The sequence below is a fragment of the Dromiciops gliroides genome, chromosome 3, assembly GCF_019393635.1.
Source record: "Dromiciops gliroides isolate mDroGli1 chromosome 3, mDroGli1.pri, whole genome shotgun sequence".
Taxonomy (NCBI): Eukaryota; Metazoa; Chordata; class Mammalia; order Microbiotheria; family Microbiotheriidae; genus Dromiciops; species Dromiciops gliroides.
Window position 1 is genome coordinate 617642612 of NC_057863.1, and position 14160 is coordinate 617656771.

The window sequence follows — 14160 nt, forward strand, 5'->3', positions numbered from 1 at the left end:
TTCAATGGCTAGCGGGGATTGCCAGTATCATCTCCTGTTACCTCAGATGCCCAGTATCCCTACCACTCCATCTATGCTCCCATGCCTATTCCCAAGAAAGGAAAAAGGAAATTATTTCATGTTAAAATGCAAATGGTCAATAGTCCAGATCTCTCAGGGAGCTTTAAAGTCTCAGGGATCAAAGTCCATCAATTAGAGAATGTTTCAAAAAGTTGGGATATATGAGCTTAGTGGAGTATTACTGTACCGACAAAATGAAGAAAATAATGAATACAGAGAAGCATGGGAAGACTTATATGAACTGATACAAGGTGAATTTAAGCAGAATCAGGAAAATAATAAACACAAGGACTACAAGTATATAAATGTAAAGAACAATAATGAAACAATTGAATTTAAATGCCATGGAATTTTAATGATCAAACTTGACACACTCTCTCCCACAAAGAGAAGTATGAGAAGGCACCTCCAGGGGCAGCTAAGTAGCATAGTGGAGAAAGTACTGGTCCTGGTATCAAGAGGACCTGAGTTCAAATCCAGCCTCAGACACTTACTAGATGTGTAACTCTGGGCAAGTCACTGAACCTTGATGAGAGAGAGAGAGAGAGAGAGAGAGAGAGAGAAGGCACCTTTATAATTTCTTCAAAGAGGTGGGGGGATAATGGTCATGGAACACTGATAATGCCAGACTTTCCATGTGTTGGTTAATTTTGACGAAACTTCCCCCCCCCTTTCATTCTTTGTTATAAGGGGGCAGGGGAGAAGAGGTATATATTGGGAAAAGTAGGTGATATAAAAACAAAAGACAAATAAAATATTCTTTTTTTTCAAAGCCTTAAACTACAGAAATAATGATCTTATGTCGAGATCCCAGACACCAGTGAGTGGGAGGCAGCAACGGCAAGTGGTCTGGTTACATTTGCCTACATATACCAGCAGCACTTAGCACAGTGCCTAGATCAGTAAAAGTGCTTAATAAATGCTTGTTGATTGACTGACTGTGTTTTCATCCTGCATCTACCTTCCCCCTTCCCATTCCACTGTAAGTTTCTTGAAGACAGAGACTCTGTCATTTTTTTTTCTTTTTATCCCCAGACTTTATGTTTAACACAATACCTTGCACATAGTGAGCAATGAATAATATCTGTTGCCAGGGCAGTTCTCGAGGCCTGACTCCATAGAGGGACAGAACTTTTGCTTCCCTGGGGTATCCCTCGGAAAGCTAGGGTCACTTCCACACCACATGGAGGAATCAGGAGAGGGCTTTTGTGGCGGGCACAGAGGGGCTGAAATCTGTGTCTGAGCGGGCTGCCTAATGGATAAGATCCGGGGAAATTGGAGTGTTTGACTCTTCAAGGGACGAGAGATTTAGCACAGGAAGAGACCTCATCACCCAGTCCAACCCCTCCCCCCTTATTTGTCCAAGTTTGCCCAGGGTCACCCAAAGAAGCAGACAAACCAGAACTTGGGCCCTCTGACCCCAAATCCAGCATTTTTTCCCAATATAACCTTCTGCATTTAGCAGGAGAAAGCCCTGAAAATGACTAGGGTTTTGCCCAGCCTGCCCAAGAGAAATAGCCCAGCTCTTCAGGTCAGGGAGGAGAAGAGTTTCCTCCCATCACCCCCTTCTCCTTGCTCCCAAACAAAACAAAACAAAAAACCATAGGGCCCCTCTGAGATGGACAAGATAAGCAAAGGGAGGTTAGGAAGAGATGAAGAGAGCGGATTCACTCCTCCCATGATAGTCATCAACAGGGTGGGACTCACCTAGAGGGCAATGGGGCATGTGCCCAGGGTCTTGTGAGATAAGCTGCGTGCTTGGCACTTTGTGAATAATGGGTGGAAGGGGAGGAGAGAAAGAGGAGGACTCAGCACAATAGAAATGATGCTCTGCCCCGTGCTCTTATATAGAGGTAGATTGGTGGAATGGAAAGTACTAGATTTGAAGTCAATAGAGGTGGGCCTGAATCTCCATTGTGTTATATACTATCAGTGTGATCTTGGGCACCTCGGGACTTACCAACGTGCCTTGCACCCTTCCCCTCCAAATTAATTGGTTGGTCTAGATCTCTAAACTCCCTAATTAAAAGAGCATGGGACAGGAGATCAGGTGAACCATTTCCCAGATACCTTGCCCTGGGCAAGTCAACTTCTCTGAGCCTCGGTTTCCCCACCTGTCAAATGAAGAAGATGGACGAGATGACCTCTGGGGAGCCTTTCCAGCTTTGATTCTATGTCTTGGAGTCAAGAAGACCTGCATTCAAATCCTGCCTCCAATAATTACCAGCTGTGGGATCATGGGGCAAATCACTTAACCTCCCTTAGGCTCAGTTTCCTCATTGGGAAAGTAGGGAATAATAACAGTAGTAGCTGCCTCACAGGATCTTGAAGCTCTGATGAAATGTTTGCAAAGGGCTTTGCAAATTTGAAAGCACCATAATTATGTTTTTTGTTTTTTGTTTCTTTAGTGAGGCAATTGGGGTTAAGTGACTTGCCCAGGGTCACACAGCTAGTAAGTGTTAAGTGTCTGAGGCCACATTTGAACTCAGGTCCTCCTGACTCCAGGGCCGGTGCTCTATCCAAGTGCTCTATCCACTGTGCCACCTGGCTGCCCCGCACCATATTAATGTTAACTGTTGTTGGTAATGATAAAAATCAAAGCAGTAAGCTTCCGGTTCCCACCAAACCAGGAGGGAAGGAAACAAAACATTCTGCTCCATGCAATTGGGGGCAGCGGCGGTTGGGTTGGGCTGAGGTGGGAGGAACCTGGGGAGCAGGGAAAGAGAAGACAGTATGAGTGGGCACTGCCAGGGTCTTGTTTCCCACTCCCAACCCCTCTTTGGACGCACAGTGACTGACCCCAAGAGTCTGAGGTGAGTGTATTTATGCTTTTATTGACCACCTAGGAGGCGGTGGGCTCCTCATCAACCATCATCCCTCGACATTCTCAGAATAGACTTCCTGAGGATCCCCACCAAGGGGACAGTCCCAGGTCTGTGCTCTAGGGAGTGAGTGGCCCCGAGGGCAGCTGGCTGCCCCTCCCCCCTTCTCCTCCTTCTCTCACATGAATCATTGCACAGCCCTCCTGAGTCTTGGCAGGGAACTAGAGAACGGGAGGCCCCTTAGGGCAGATCCCAACCATTCTAATCACCCCCTTCCCAACACCTTCAGATCCATGATGAGCCACTCATCTCCTGGCTCCACTGGGACTCTTTCCTGACCAAAAGCTGGCTTGTGGAATGGGGTGGGGGATGGGGATAAGTGGGAATTAGGAATAGCAGACTGATCCTGAGTGGACTTTCTCCGAGGGAGTCTTGTCTTTCAGAGTTGAGAGGCAGTCTGCCTCAGCACCTCCATCCTCTACCATCCTCCCAGGACCAGTTGGGTTTAGCCTCATCCTTCCAGATCAAGCAAATTAAAATCTATACGACTCCTGTGTAAGACCTGGGTGCAAGTTCCAAAGTATGTAACCTCCCTGGGCCTCAGTTTATTCATTTGTAAAAACAGAGGAGTGGGGCTAAATGACCATCCTAACACCTTACTGCCAGTGACCTCTCTCTTGCTCTAGGGATCGATACCAGGCCAATTATAGAGGTTTACTCCCTGGGCCACCAGGACCAAAACTTGAAATAAGTGCAGGGTCCCGGCCATGATGAGAAAGATAGAGAAAAGTCCCTCCCCCCCCCCCACTGCCTACAGAAAGAGGAGGAATAATTAAGGACAATTAGAAGGAATTAAGCCCCACCTTCTAAAATAACTTAGCATATTTCCCCCCTTTCTGAATATCTGGAGTCTTTATCCCTAAAGCTCTGCAAAGACCTGGTTTAGTGGCAAGTCTTTCGGAGTCAGGAAATGTGGATGCCAGTCTGAGTTCTGTCTTGGTTGTATGAGCCTGAACAAGTCACTCCCTTGGATCAGGCTTTACTTAATTCCCTCATTTATAAGATGGGGAAGATAATCACCCCTCCCCCACCACCTGGGGTTTCACTTTGGAAAGAGAAACGGATCCGGTTTCTCTTCATTACTTCTCTGTTTGAGACCCAGGCCAAGAAAACTCAGTTAACAGTCAGAGCAGCACCAAGGCTCAAGGCAGCCTGCTCAGAAATTCCTGGCACTCGGCAACCCTTGGTCTTCACTCTATGATGCACAACAGCAGCAGGAGCCCCCACAGGCAAGTCTGGGGGTGGAAGGTTGGAAGGGAGTGAAATGATTCAGGCCCGACACACTGGCCTAGCCCGGGCCAGCCCTTCCTCTCCCACCTCACGCTCCACTCCACTCGAGCTTTCTCCTGCACAGCAGCTGCAAACACTCAGCACTTTGGGGCCGGAAACAGACTGTGTCCATAATTAGTGGTTTTCCCTCAATAAGAAGCAATCACTACCTAGGAACGGAGTTAGCTATTAATGGGGTCCTTCTTGTTATTGTCTTTTTGTGGGACCTTTCCCTTCATTCATCTGCTGGGATAAAGGTGAAGTGAGTCCCAGGGTGTCCTGAGGCAGCAAAAAGAAAGAACCGGATACACCCTTAGGGGGCCACTTTGGGAAGGAGGCAGTGGGCTGGCTGGTACTTCAGTGAATAAATTCAAATAGAAGCCTCTGCAGATGACCCCTCGGGGGTGTGGTAGAGGAGATGCTTGTTCATTCAGTCTGGATTAGGGTAGGTGACTTCTCAGGAGCTCACCAACTTTGAGAGTCTGATTCTGTGATCCTGAGTCCTGGCTGTGCTGTTAACTTGAGGTGTGACCTTGGAAAGTCACTTTCCTATTCTACACCTCAGTTTTTCTCTTCTGTAAGATGGGAACATTGAATCTTAATCCAGTTTTAAGATTCCATGATCCTGCATGATTCCTGGAACTCAGCTGATCCCATCCTGCATGGTGCTCACGCTCACAGACACACACACACACACACACACACACACACACACACACACGGCTAGTTTGTCCCATTAGGTCTGGGGTAGAACACAAGAAACGTTAAGTTTCTTTGAAAAGGACCATTGGGGCTTGTAGGGAAAAGGCAAAGAGAAGAAGTGAGGGGACACCTTCTTCCAAGATTGCATGGGCCAGGTAGTGTCATCCTTTCCTAAGAAGGTGAAGAATCCCAATGATATCCTATAGTGATGGTCAGGGCCTGGTGACTAGGGCCCATGCTGCAGTATGCTTTTGGTGGCCTCTTTCCAAGACAGGTGGGCAATCCTCCCCCTCCATGCTGATGTTCTTGTGAGGAAGAGGGGAAGGAGAAGATGGTGGGAGGGGAGCCAGCTCAGGGAATCATGTTCCACCACTTAAAAGAGAAGGGCTTCCGTCGGACATTGGTGCCACAATGGATCTCTCCCATTAGCACGTGGTAGGAGTAGTAATCATCAATGAAGGTGCACTTGAGTCCCAGTGGATGAAGCAAATCTTTGACCTTCTCTTCCAGACAGCACTGCCCATTAATGATGGGTCCAAAGGGCTTGGGAATCCCCAAGTACTTTCCCAGGACGATCATGTTTACCTGAAATGGGAAGAGACAGGAGAGGTGACATCAAGACCATGCCCAAAGGTGAGAGCCACCAGTTGAGTCAACCTTTGGGTTCAAGGTTCCTAGTTTGGAATAATAATAAGGGTGATGAACATAAGACAGGAGACCCAGGTTCGAGACCTGGGTCCTGCACATTAGGTGTGTGACCATATATGCAGTGCTTCCCCTTTCTAGGCCTCAATTTCCCCAACTGTAAAATTAAAGAGCAGGACTAGATTTAAGACCCTTCCAGCTCTAACAGTCTAAGAGACTATGAAGTTCTCCCCACCCCTGACTTCCCAGATAATTTCCTAGTGGAATCCAATCCTTTAATGGGCTCCTGGATTCAGTTGATAAGATCAGCTCCCAGCCCCTCCCAGGAGTGACACACTCACTAAGACCTCTCACTTCCTAGTGAGATCACATCACCACATCTAGCTTGTCAGCTCCCCTGGGCTAATTAGGGCCTTGCCAATGAAAGGCAGCCCAGCTTCCCAAGCAGGCAGGAAGGCAGGGAACAGCTGAGGAAGCAGCAAATATTTTCAAGTGGGGAGGAGGAAATGACCCACTCCCACATGAGTCTGAGAACTAGAGATCCCTGAATGACAGTACCACAGATTTGAAGATGGCACCCTCAGATGCCATCTAGTCCAGTCTCCATCTGGGAAATAGGGTCATTCATCCCATCTCTGAAGATCTCAAGGAAAGGGAAAACACTTTCCAGAAGCAATACATTCCACGTTTGGAGAGCTCTTATGGCTTTTTGGGGTTTTTTTTGCGGGGCAATCGGGGTTAAGTGACTTGCCCAGGGTCACACAGCTAGTATGTGTCACATGTCTGAGGCCGAATTTGAACTCAGGTCCTCCTAAATCCAGGGCTGGTGCTTTATCCACTGTGCCACCTAGCTTTTTATTTCCTTCCTTTGGGGAGAAACCTTTCTTGTCTGCAGCTTCCATCACCTGCTCCTAATTCTGCCTCTTAAACCAAGCAGAAAAAGTTCACGTACTCTTCACCATGGCTGCCCTCAGACAGTTGTGGCTTTCATATTCCCCTTCAGTCTTCTCTAAATTAAACACCCCTAGTGCCTCCAGTTGAATTTCATCTGGGATCCCAGGGGCCAGTGCTTTATCCACTGTGTCACCTAGCTACCCTCACTTTCTTACTTTTTAAAAATGTAAACTCCTGCCCCCTCCCTCAGTCTTCTTCTCCCTCCCACTTCCATCCCTGCTTCTTCAGGAGTTGGGGAGTGTGGAGGATCAGGCCCTGCCCCATGGGAGGACTAGCACAGCTCATGCTGGCTCCCTCACCATGTCAGGGAAGAAGGCCTCTGCATAGCTGTCACTGAGCTTATAGAGCTGTGGGATGTCGATGATGTCACGTTCTGACAGACCCAGCTCCCGTTTCAGGACCTCTCGGTTCCAGTCGATGCATTTCTGATCAGAGGGAGTCAGGTGGAGGTGGAGAGGGAGGAAAGAGAGAAAGAGCACCATCAAAGCTTGAGCTAGAAGGAACTTTCAAGATCATCTGGTCTCCTACCCACTCCTTTTCCAAAAGAGAAAACCAAAATCCAGATGGGAAATGACTTGCCTAAGGTAACACAGCTAGGCAGTAGCAGAGCTTACATTCAAACCCAGGACTTTGGATGGCAAAATGGAGAATGGAAAGGTCTTGTTCTTCAACCAGGGGGCTTCTGGGAATATCCAGCACACTGTGTGGGGGTGGGGGTGGGGGGAAGGGCAGGGGAAGAGGGCTAGGAAAGTAGAACCTGCCCTAGACCCAGATCTCCAATCCATCCTATAGCTGCTTCTTCCACCAGGGTCTTCCTCTCCCTTCACACACTGGATCCCAACACCACCACCACATTCCCACGATAGGAGCGCATTGATACAGGCTCTAACTCTCCTTGCTGGACCTTGGTTTCCTATCATATCCAGTCTCCATTAGACTTGTCCAACAACACCCTCAGATCCATTTCCCCCCTCCCCCAAGATTGTTTTTTACCCACTCTAGGAGCCCTTCCCCAAGAGCTGCCTTTTCCCCTTCTCCTTCTCCTTCTCCTTCTCCTTCTCCTTCTCCTTCTCCTTCTCCTTCTCCTTCTCCTTCTCCTTCTCCTTCTCCTTCTCCTTCTCCTTCTCTTTTTTTTGTTTTTTGTTTTTAGTGAGGCAATTGGGATTAAGTGACTTGCCCAGGGTCACACAGCTAGTAAGTGTTAAGTGTCTGAGGCCAGATTTGAACTCAGGTACTCCTGACTCCAGGGCCGGTGCTCTACCCTTCTTCTTCTCTTCTGACATTCAAAGCAAACCCCACCTAACCCTGGGATTCCTGATCATCCCAGGGTTCATGCACTCTAATTGTTGCTATGGGGAGGGGGAGAAGGAAAGTAGGGAAATCATAGCAATAACTAAGGTGAGACAACTGGGACTTTGCCCCCAGGGTGTCTGATTTATAGGGGGCTAACAACACTCAAAGTCCTTCAGCAGTAAGTATAGGAACAACAGCTCTTAGCACCTAATTAATAAGAATAATAAGTTAAAATAGAAAATTATCCAATCATGGGCTAAGACATCCCTCATCCCACTCTGCTGCCCCCAACCGTGACATATGTAGTGGTCTCCACAGAAGTGATTGGCCCAGCAAACAGTATCCTAGGATCTCTGCTTCCTTCTTTCACCAAGGGGCCAGTCTCTCATCACACCTCCCATGCCAAAAAAAAGGGCATGCATCTGGTCACTTACTAAGGGCACAAAGATTCCTAGTTATGGCTCTGTCCTTTGGGGATAGAAGTGAAGCAACTTCAAAGTTTGAGCCCAGTTCTTTGAATCTCCACATGGTCACCTTTACCGTTACTGTATGGGAGTTCCCTAAATTCAGGGGCTATGCATTTCCTGCCTCATACTGGAAGTTCCCTGAGGGCAGGAATGAAATCTCCCCCCCCCCCCACTAACCTGGGGATTGCCTGAGGGCAGAACCTGTATCTCTTCCCCATTCCCCAGCTAGGAGTTCTCAGAGAACCAAGACTGCAACTCCCCCATTGAGCTGAGAATATCCCAAGGGGCAGGGACAATGTCTTTCCTCTCAGGCTGATGGCTCCCAAAAGCCAGGACTTGTGTCCCCTTTGGACTACTACCATACTCCTCTTGATATCCTCCACAAGCGCTCCCAAGTACCCTGGACAGTGCCAATGAGACCAGTTCATCTGGAAGATTTCAAGACTTGGTTGACTATTTTCATTCCAAAGAATGAACTGGTTCCTCACCTGGGCAAAGCGATTATCACTCCTAAGGCTTTTGTCATTCAGCATCTCATCAATGGTTATTTTTTTCTTTCCCTTTTTCAATCCTGCAAGAGAGAGGCCATAGAGTCAGTCTTGAGAATGGAGCTCCTTAATATGGATCAGGATTGTCCTGAGACCCGAATAGGGGAACTGGAACTGGGACAAGATGAGGGGAACAATTGGAACTGGACTCTGGTTGCAAGAAAGAGGCATTAGTGAATTTCCAGTGGGTGAAGAAGAAGAATCTATTTTTTGTTATTGTTGAGACTTGCAATTTCACTGGTCTGGGGAATTCCCAGTGTGTAAAAACCCTCTACCAATGCAAACACTCATCTTAGAATTCAGAGCTAAATGTAACATACTTTAGAAACCATCTAATCTATCCCCCTCATTCTATTTTTTTTTTGGGGGGGGTAAGGCAATTGAGGTTAAGTGACTTGCCCAGGGTCACACAGCTAGTGTCAAGGGTCTGAGGTCGGATTTGAACTCAGGTCCTCCTAAATCCAGGGCCAGTGCTCTATCCCCTGTGCCACCTAGCTGCCCCCCCATTCTATTTTTAAAATGTCTTATTGATGTCTTTTGTCTTTATATCATAGTCATTACCCTCTCTCCCACATGAAACCTTTTTTTTTTTTTTGTGGAAAACAAAGAAAAAGAAAAACAATTAAGGAAAAACATTCAATATGGTGATCATATATGATGACATATTTTTCATTTCTTACTACACCATAATATTCCATTATATCCATACACCATTTTTCAACCATTTCCTAGCAGATGGGCAGTTGCTTTGTGGCTACCAGAAATAATACTACTATGAATATTTCTTTTTTGGCTGGGCAGTGAGGGTTAAGTGACTTGCCCAGGGTCAAGTGTCTGAGGCTGGATTTGAACTCAGGTATTCCTGCATCCAGGGCTGGTGCTTTATCCACTATACCACCTAGCTGCCCCTTACTATGAACATTTTTTAATCACTTGGACTTTTGTTTTTGTTTTTGCCTCCTTGGGTCAAATGCCTAGTACAGGATTTACTGAACAATATGATCACTTTACTTTTTTAATTCTAAATTGAAATCCAGTATAATTGGATCTCTTCACAGCTCAACCCATCAGTGGTGTATTAGTGTGCCTGCTTTCCTACAGCCCCTCCAGCACTGACCAAAAAGAAAACCTCTAGGAGCACACAACATTATGGGGAGAATATGGGCTTTATCTTGTTCCCACATGGATTTGGCTTCTTATGCCAGGTCTGAGTATTTTGGACATTTTTGTTCTGCATAGCTTGGAGATGATTGATATTTAGTACAATGATATGTATTAAAACATTGTTCTTAAATCTTTATGGGTCAATGTGATTTCTGAGTGGGCAATAGGTCAATCTATGATAAGCACCTGATTCTAAGACATCTTATTGACTGGACTCTCAAAGATATTTTTATATCTGTACCAGTAGTCTGGCAATCTGTCATCTATTATTATTATTATTAAGTATTGATAGTGTGGCATGATGGAAAGAGAGCCAATCTTATAACCAGGAAGATGTAGGTTAAAGTCCTGACTCTGGCATATGCTTGCTGTATGACTCTGGACAAGTCATTTACCTTCTTAATGTTCTAAGCAACTTCCTAAGACTATAAGTTTTTGAGAAGGTGTCAAACTATATTGGTAAAGTTTACTAGACTAATAAAATCACAGATCTAGTCCCTCTCACTCCTAATCTCTTTCTTTTAATATTGTTTTTACATGGAAATAAGATAGAAATGGTCCTAGAATAAGTCACTAAGTGGCTGTTATTTTCTACTATTTGATGTTCTGCGGACCATGGCACTGAGATCTGAATACAAGAAGACAAATTCAACTTCAAGGATACGGCGCGATGGAGAGAGTGCTGGCACTTGAGTCAAGGACCTGGGTTCAAATCCTGGCTCTTACTACTTGTATGACCTTGAGCAAGTCACCTAATGTCTTTAAGCCTCAGTTTCCTCATCTGTAAAATGAGGACATTGGACTACCATAGATGGCCTCTAAGCAGTCTCTTTGCCTAAAGCATTATCATTTGATATTACTGGTTCTTGCTAGGATGGGGATCACAACTAGAATGTGGCTCTGGGAGGGGATGCATTATTTAAAGGAAAAGAATAGATTAAAGGGGTTCCAGACATGATTGCTAAGCTGTTATCTGTGATGTCTGAAAAACTTTGGAGAACAGAATTGTCTGACAATTCCAGATATGAAAATGTCCCAGTTTTGGTTTTGTTTTTTTTTTTTTTTTAAGGAAGAGGAGAGAGCCTTCAGACTTTAAAGGCAAGTGAGTTCAACTTAGATTTCTGGCCAAATTCCAGAGCCCACATTAAAGACATGGTCTGTGAATGCTTAGAAAATCAAGTCGTGACCATGGAGAGCCAGCATGCCATCAGCAAGTACTTGCCAGCTTCACTTCCTTTCTTTATTTCATAAGGTGACTAAACAGGTGGGTCAAGGAAATGCCATGGACTTGGTATTTCTGGATGTCAGCCAAGCGTCTGCCAGTCTTTCATGCTTCCTTATGGAAAAGATGGAAGGAAGTGGCTTAAATGATGGTTAAGGGGAAAGGAAAACTAGTTGAATGGCTGGACCCAGAAAGGAACCACTCATAGGTTGATCTCAGCTCAAAGGAAGATTCTCCAGTGGAGTGCCACTCAAGGATCTGTCTTTGACCACAGGCTCCTTTGACATTTTTATTGATGACCCAAGTAAAGGGCCAAGTGGAATAATTATCAAATTTGTAAATAACATCAATCTAGGAGGGACAACTAACATATTAGGTGACAGAATTGGGAACCAAAAAAGTACTAGACAAGCTAACATTCTCTCCTCCAATTTTCTTAAATGTATTTATCTGTAAAGACGTATCCCACAACCTGGGACTCAATAAATTTGGTTCATCTCAGTAAGACTTTTTCTATGAGCTATGTCTCCTCCTGAGTCTCCAACCTCATTTTGCAAATATATAAACTAAAATACAATTGCTCCAAGCTCACAAATCAAATTGAGAGCACTGCAAGAGAACCTAAGGGTGCCAATGTTTCTATCTTCATCATTTTTCCAACATTCATGGAAACATTACTTTCCAATGTCATATTAACTCTCTTCTCCTCTCGTTCCATCTCTCCCCCATCCTTTGTATAAGAGAAAGGACCTCAAAGAAAAAAAAAAGACTCTTCCACTTGGGAAATAGTGTGACCCAGAAGACCTGAGTTCAGATCTTGCCTCAGGCACTTTATTTTAGAAGGCCAGGTCACCTAACTCTCTAAGTCTCACTTTCCTCATCTGTAAAAGGAGGGGGTTAGAGTTGATGGCCTTGAAGGTCCCTTCAGGTCTTAAAGCAATCTGTGGTCCTTTGGTCTTATAACCCTGGCTTTGCTATCTGGGAAGGCGCATGGAAGTTCTGGGTTCAAATTCCCCAAAGCATCCCTGATATACCTCATGGCTTCAGGCAAGTTAACCAGCCTTCTCTGTTCCACAGTTTCCTGCCCCTGTAAAGGGCGAATCATCACCCCTCACTCCCAAACAGGGATGTTTGGGGAATTAATTGAAGTTTGTTCCTGTCCCAAGAGATTCTTAGATGCAGATGGTATGGTAATATGGGACTCAGTGATTAAGCGATGTTTATGAAATACAAAGAGATCAAAAGATGAAAGGAACAAGATATGATTATATTTAATAGCAACTCACCTTCAAATTGGGCGGCAGCCCCATGGCCCTCATCCTTCTTCTCCTGAAAGAGTTTGAAGCAAGCGTTGGGGCTGGCCAGGAGCAGCCGAAAACCCTGCCAGGGAAAGAGGACACCTCAGGTACTAATTTACAGTCGGAAGGTCCCTTGAAACCTAGAATGTCTGAGTTGGGAGGAGTCTTAGAACAGAAAATGTCAGAGCTGGGAGAGGCCTTGGAACACAGGATGTCAGAGCTGGGAGGGCCCTTAGAGCACAAGATGTCAGAGCTGGGAGGGGCCTTAGAACCCACAATGCCAGAGTTGGAAGGAGCCTTAGAACCCACAATGCCAGAGTTGGGAGAAGCCCTAGAACATAGGCTATTAGAAGTGAAAGAATCCTAAAGTTAGTTTAGTCCAACCTCCTCAATTTACAGAAGGGAAAACTGAGGCTCAGAGAGAAGTGACTTGCCCAAGGTCATGCAAGTAATAAGTAAAGGCCCTCAGAGAAAAATCCTCTTTTAAAAAAGCATAAATTTTGTGTTTCTTGGCCAAAGGCAAGCCTTCGCGAACAACCATATCATATCCCTCCATTGCGGCAGAACTCTCTGCCTCAACACCTCATCCCCTCCAGGAATCTTTTCATGATTGCCATGCCCTAGCTCTGGTGCCACCTTCCCCCTGTTTGTTGTGGCACCAGAGACATGACTAGGCATTATTATTCAGAAGGCACATCTAGTTGGAGGTGGGAACAGCATAGAGGACAGTCTACCCTGGGTCCATTTGCACCAGGAGATAGAGTAGATTGCATGGACAATTGTAGAAAGTGAGGGGAAGGCAAGCCCAGGGAGAGTTTAGAGGACCTGGGGGTGTGGCCAGGACTTGGGGAAGGACCAGGGGTACTTTTGGCAATGTGGTATAGGTCTATAGAGGATCTTGAAACAAAGGCAGAAATTGCGCCCTACTGGTTTCAACACCCTGGACAAAGCCCCATGGGCCCTGTCTTGGTCACTGTTCTTCTAGAACGAATACCTTGATGTGATTTTGTTTGAATTTGCCTCTCTACAGTAACCACGGTAGTCATCCGAGCTGAGGAGGAAAACAAGGGGCTGAGGACACTGTACCTTGTATCCAGGGGCAGGAACAAAACTGAGGAACTCATCCACATGCCCCACACTTAGCCAATCGGAATAGAGTTCCACGGGCGCCTGCACCTTCTGGGCATACAGGAAGTTCCTGACGACCTTGGCCATCCGGCGGCCACCTGACCTAGCACCAAGAAAGACAGATCATTGTCATAGTGAAGCAGGACAGGTGGGAACCCTGCCACCCTAGAGAGGGCAATCTTCTGCATCAATACTTCCACAGATACACCTGTCAATGTGAGATTAGCACCTTTATCTTTTTCTCCCTGCAAACTCTAGCCAGAGAGGACCCCAGATTGTAAGCACCATATCTCTCAGACCTGATGTCCTCACTAGGACACTTTGTACTTTATTGATTCAATAGCTCATCCACATTCATTCTTCCTTTCCTTTTCTCTCTATTTTCTTTCTCCTATCTCTCCCTCTCATCTTTTCCTCTTTTCCCCTCCCATCTCTTTCTTCTGATTTATCATTCTCTTTTCTCCTCTCCTCTCCTTTTTTTTTGGGGGGGGGCAATGAGGGTTAAATGACTTCCCCAGAGTCACACAG

The 14160-nt window shown here is 45.9% G+C and overlaps 1 protein-coding gene across 1 annotated transcript in view; it reads right to left on the reverse strand.

The window, feature by feature from the left end:
- Positions 1 to 5264: 5264 nt before the first annotated feature.
- PADI1 (peptidyl arginine deiminase 1) overlaps positions 5265 to 14160 on the reverse strand; it is a 46596-nt gene continuing 37700 nt past the window's right edge. Inside the window, exons 12-16 of the mRNA XM_043994929.1 lie at positions 13591 to 13735; positions 12493 to 12586; positions 8761 to 8843; positions 6812 to 6937; positions 5265 to 5498 (exon numbers count right to left, since the gene is read on the reverse strand). Of these exons, the coding sequence (XP_043850864.1) occupies positions 5265 to 5498; positions 6812 to 6937; positions 8761 to 8843; positions 12493 to 12586; positions 13591 to 13735 (682 nt within the window). The remainder of the gene's footprint in view (positions 5499 to 6811; positions 6938 to 8760; positions 8844 to 12492; positions 12587 to 13590; positions 13736 to 14160) is intronic.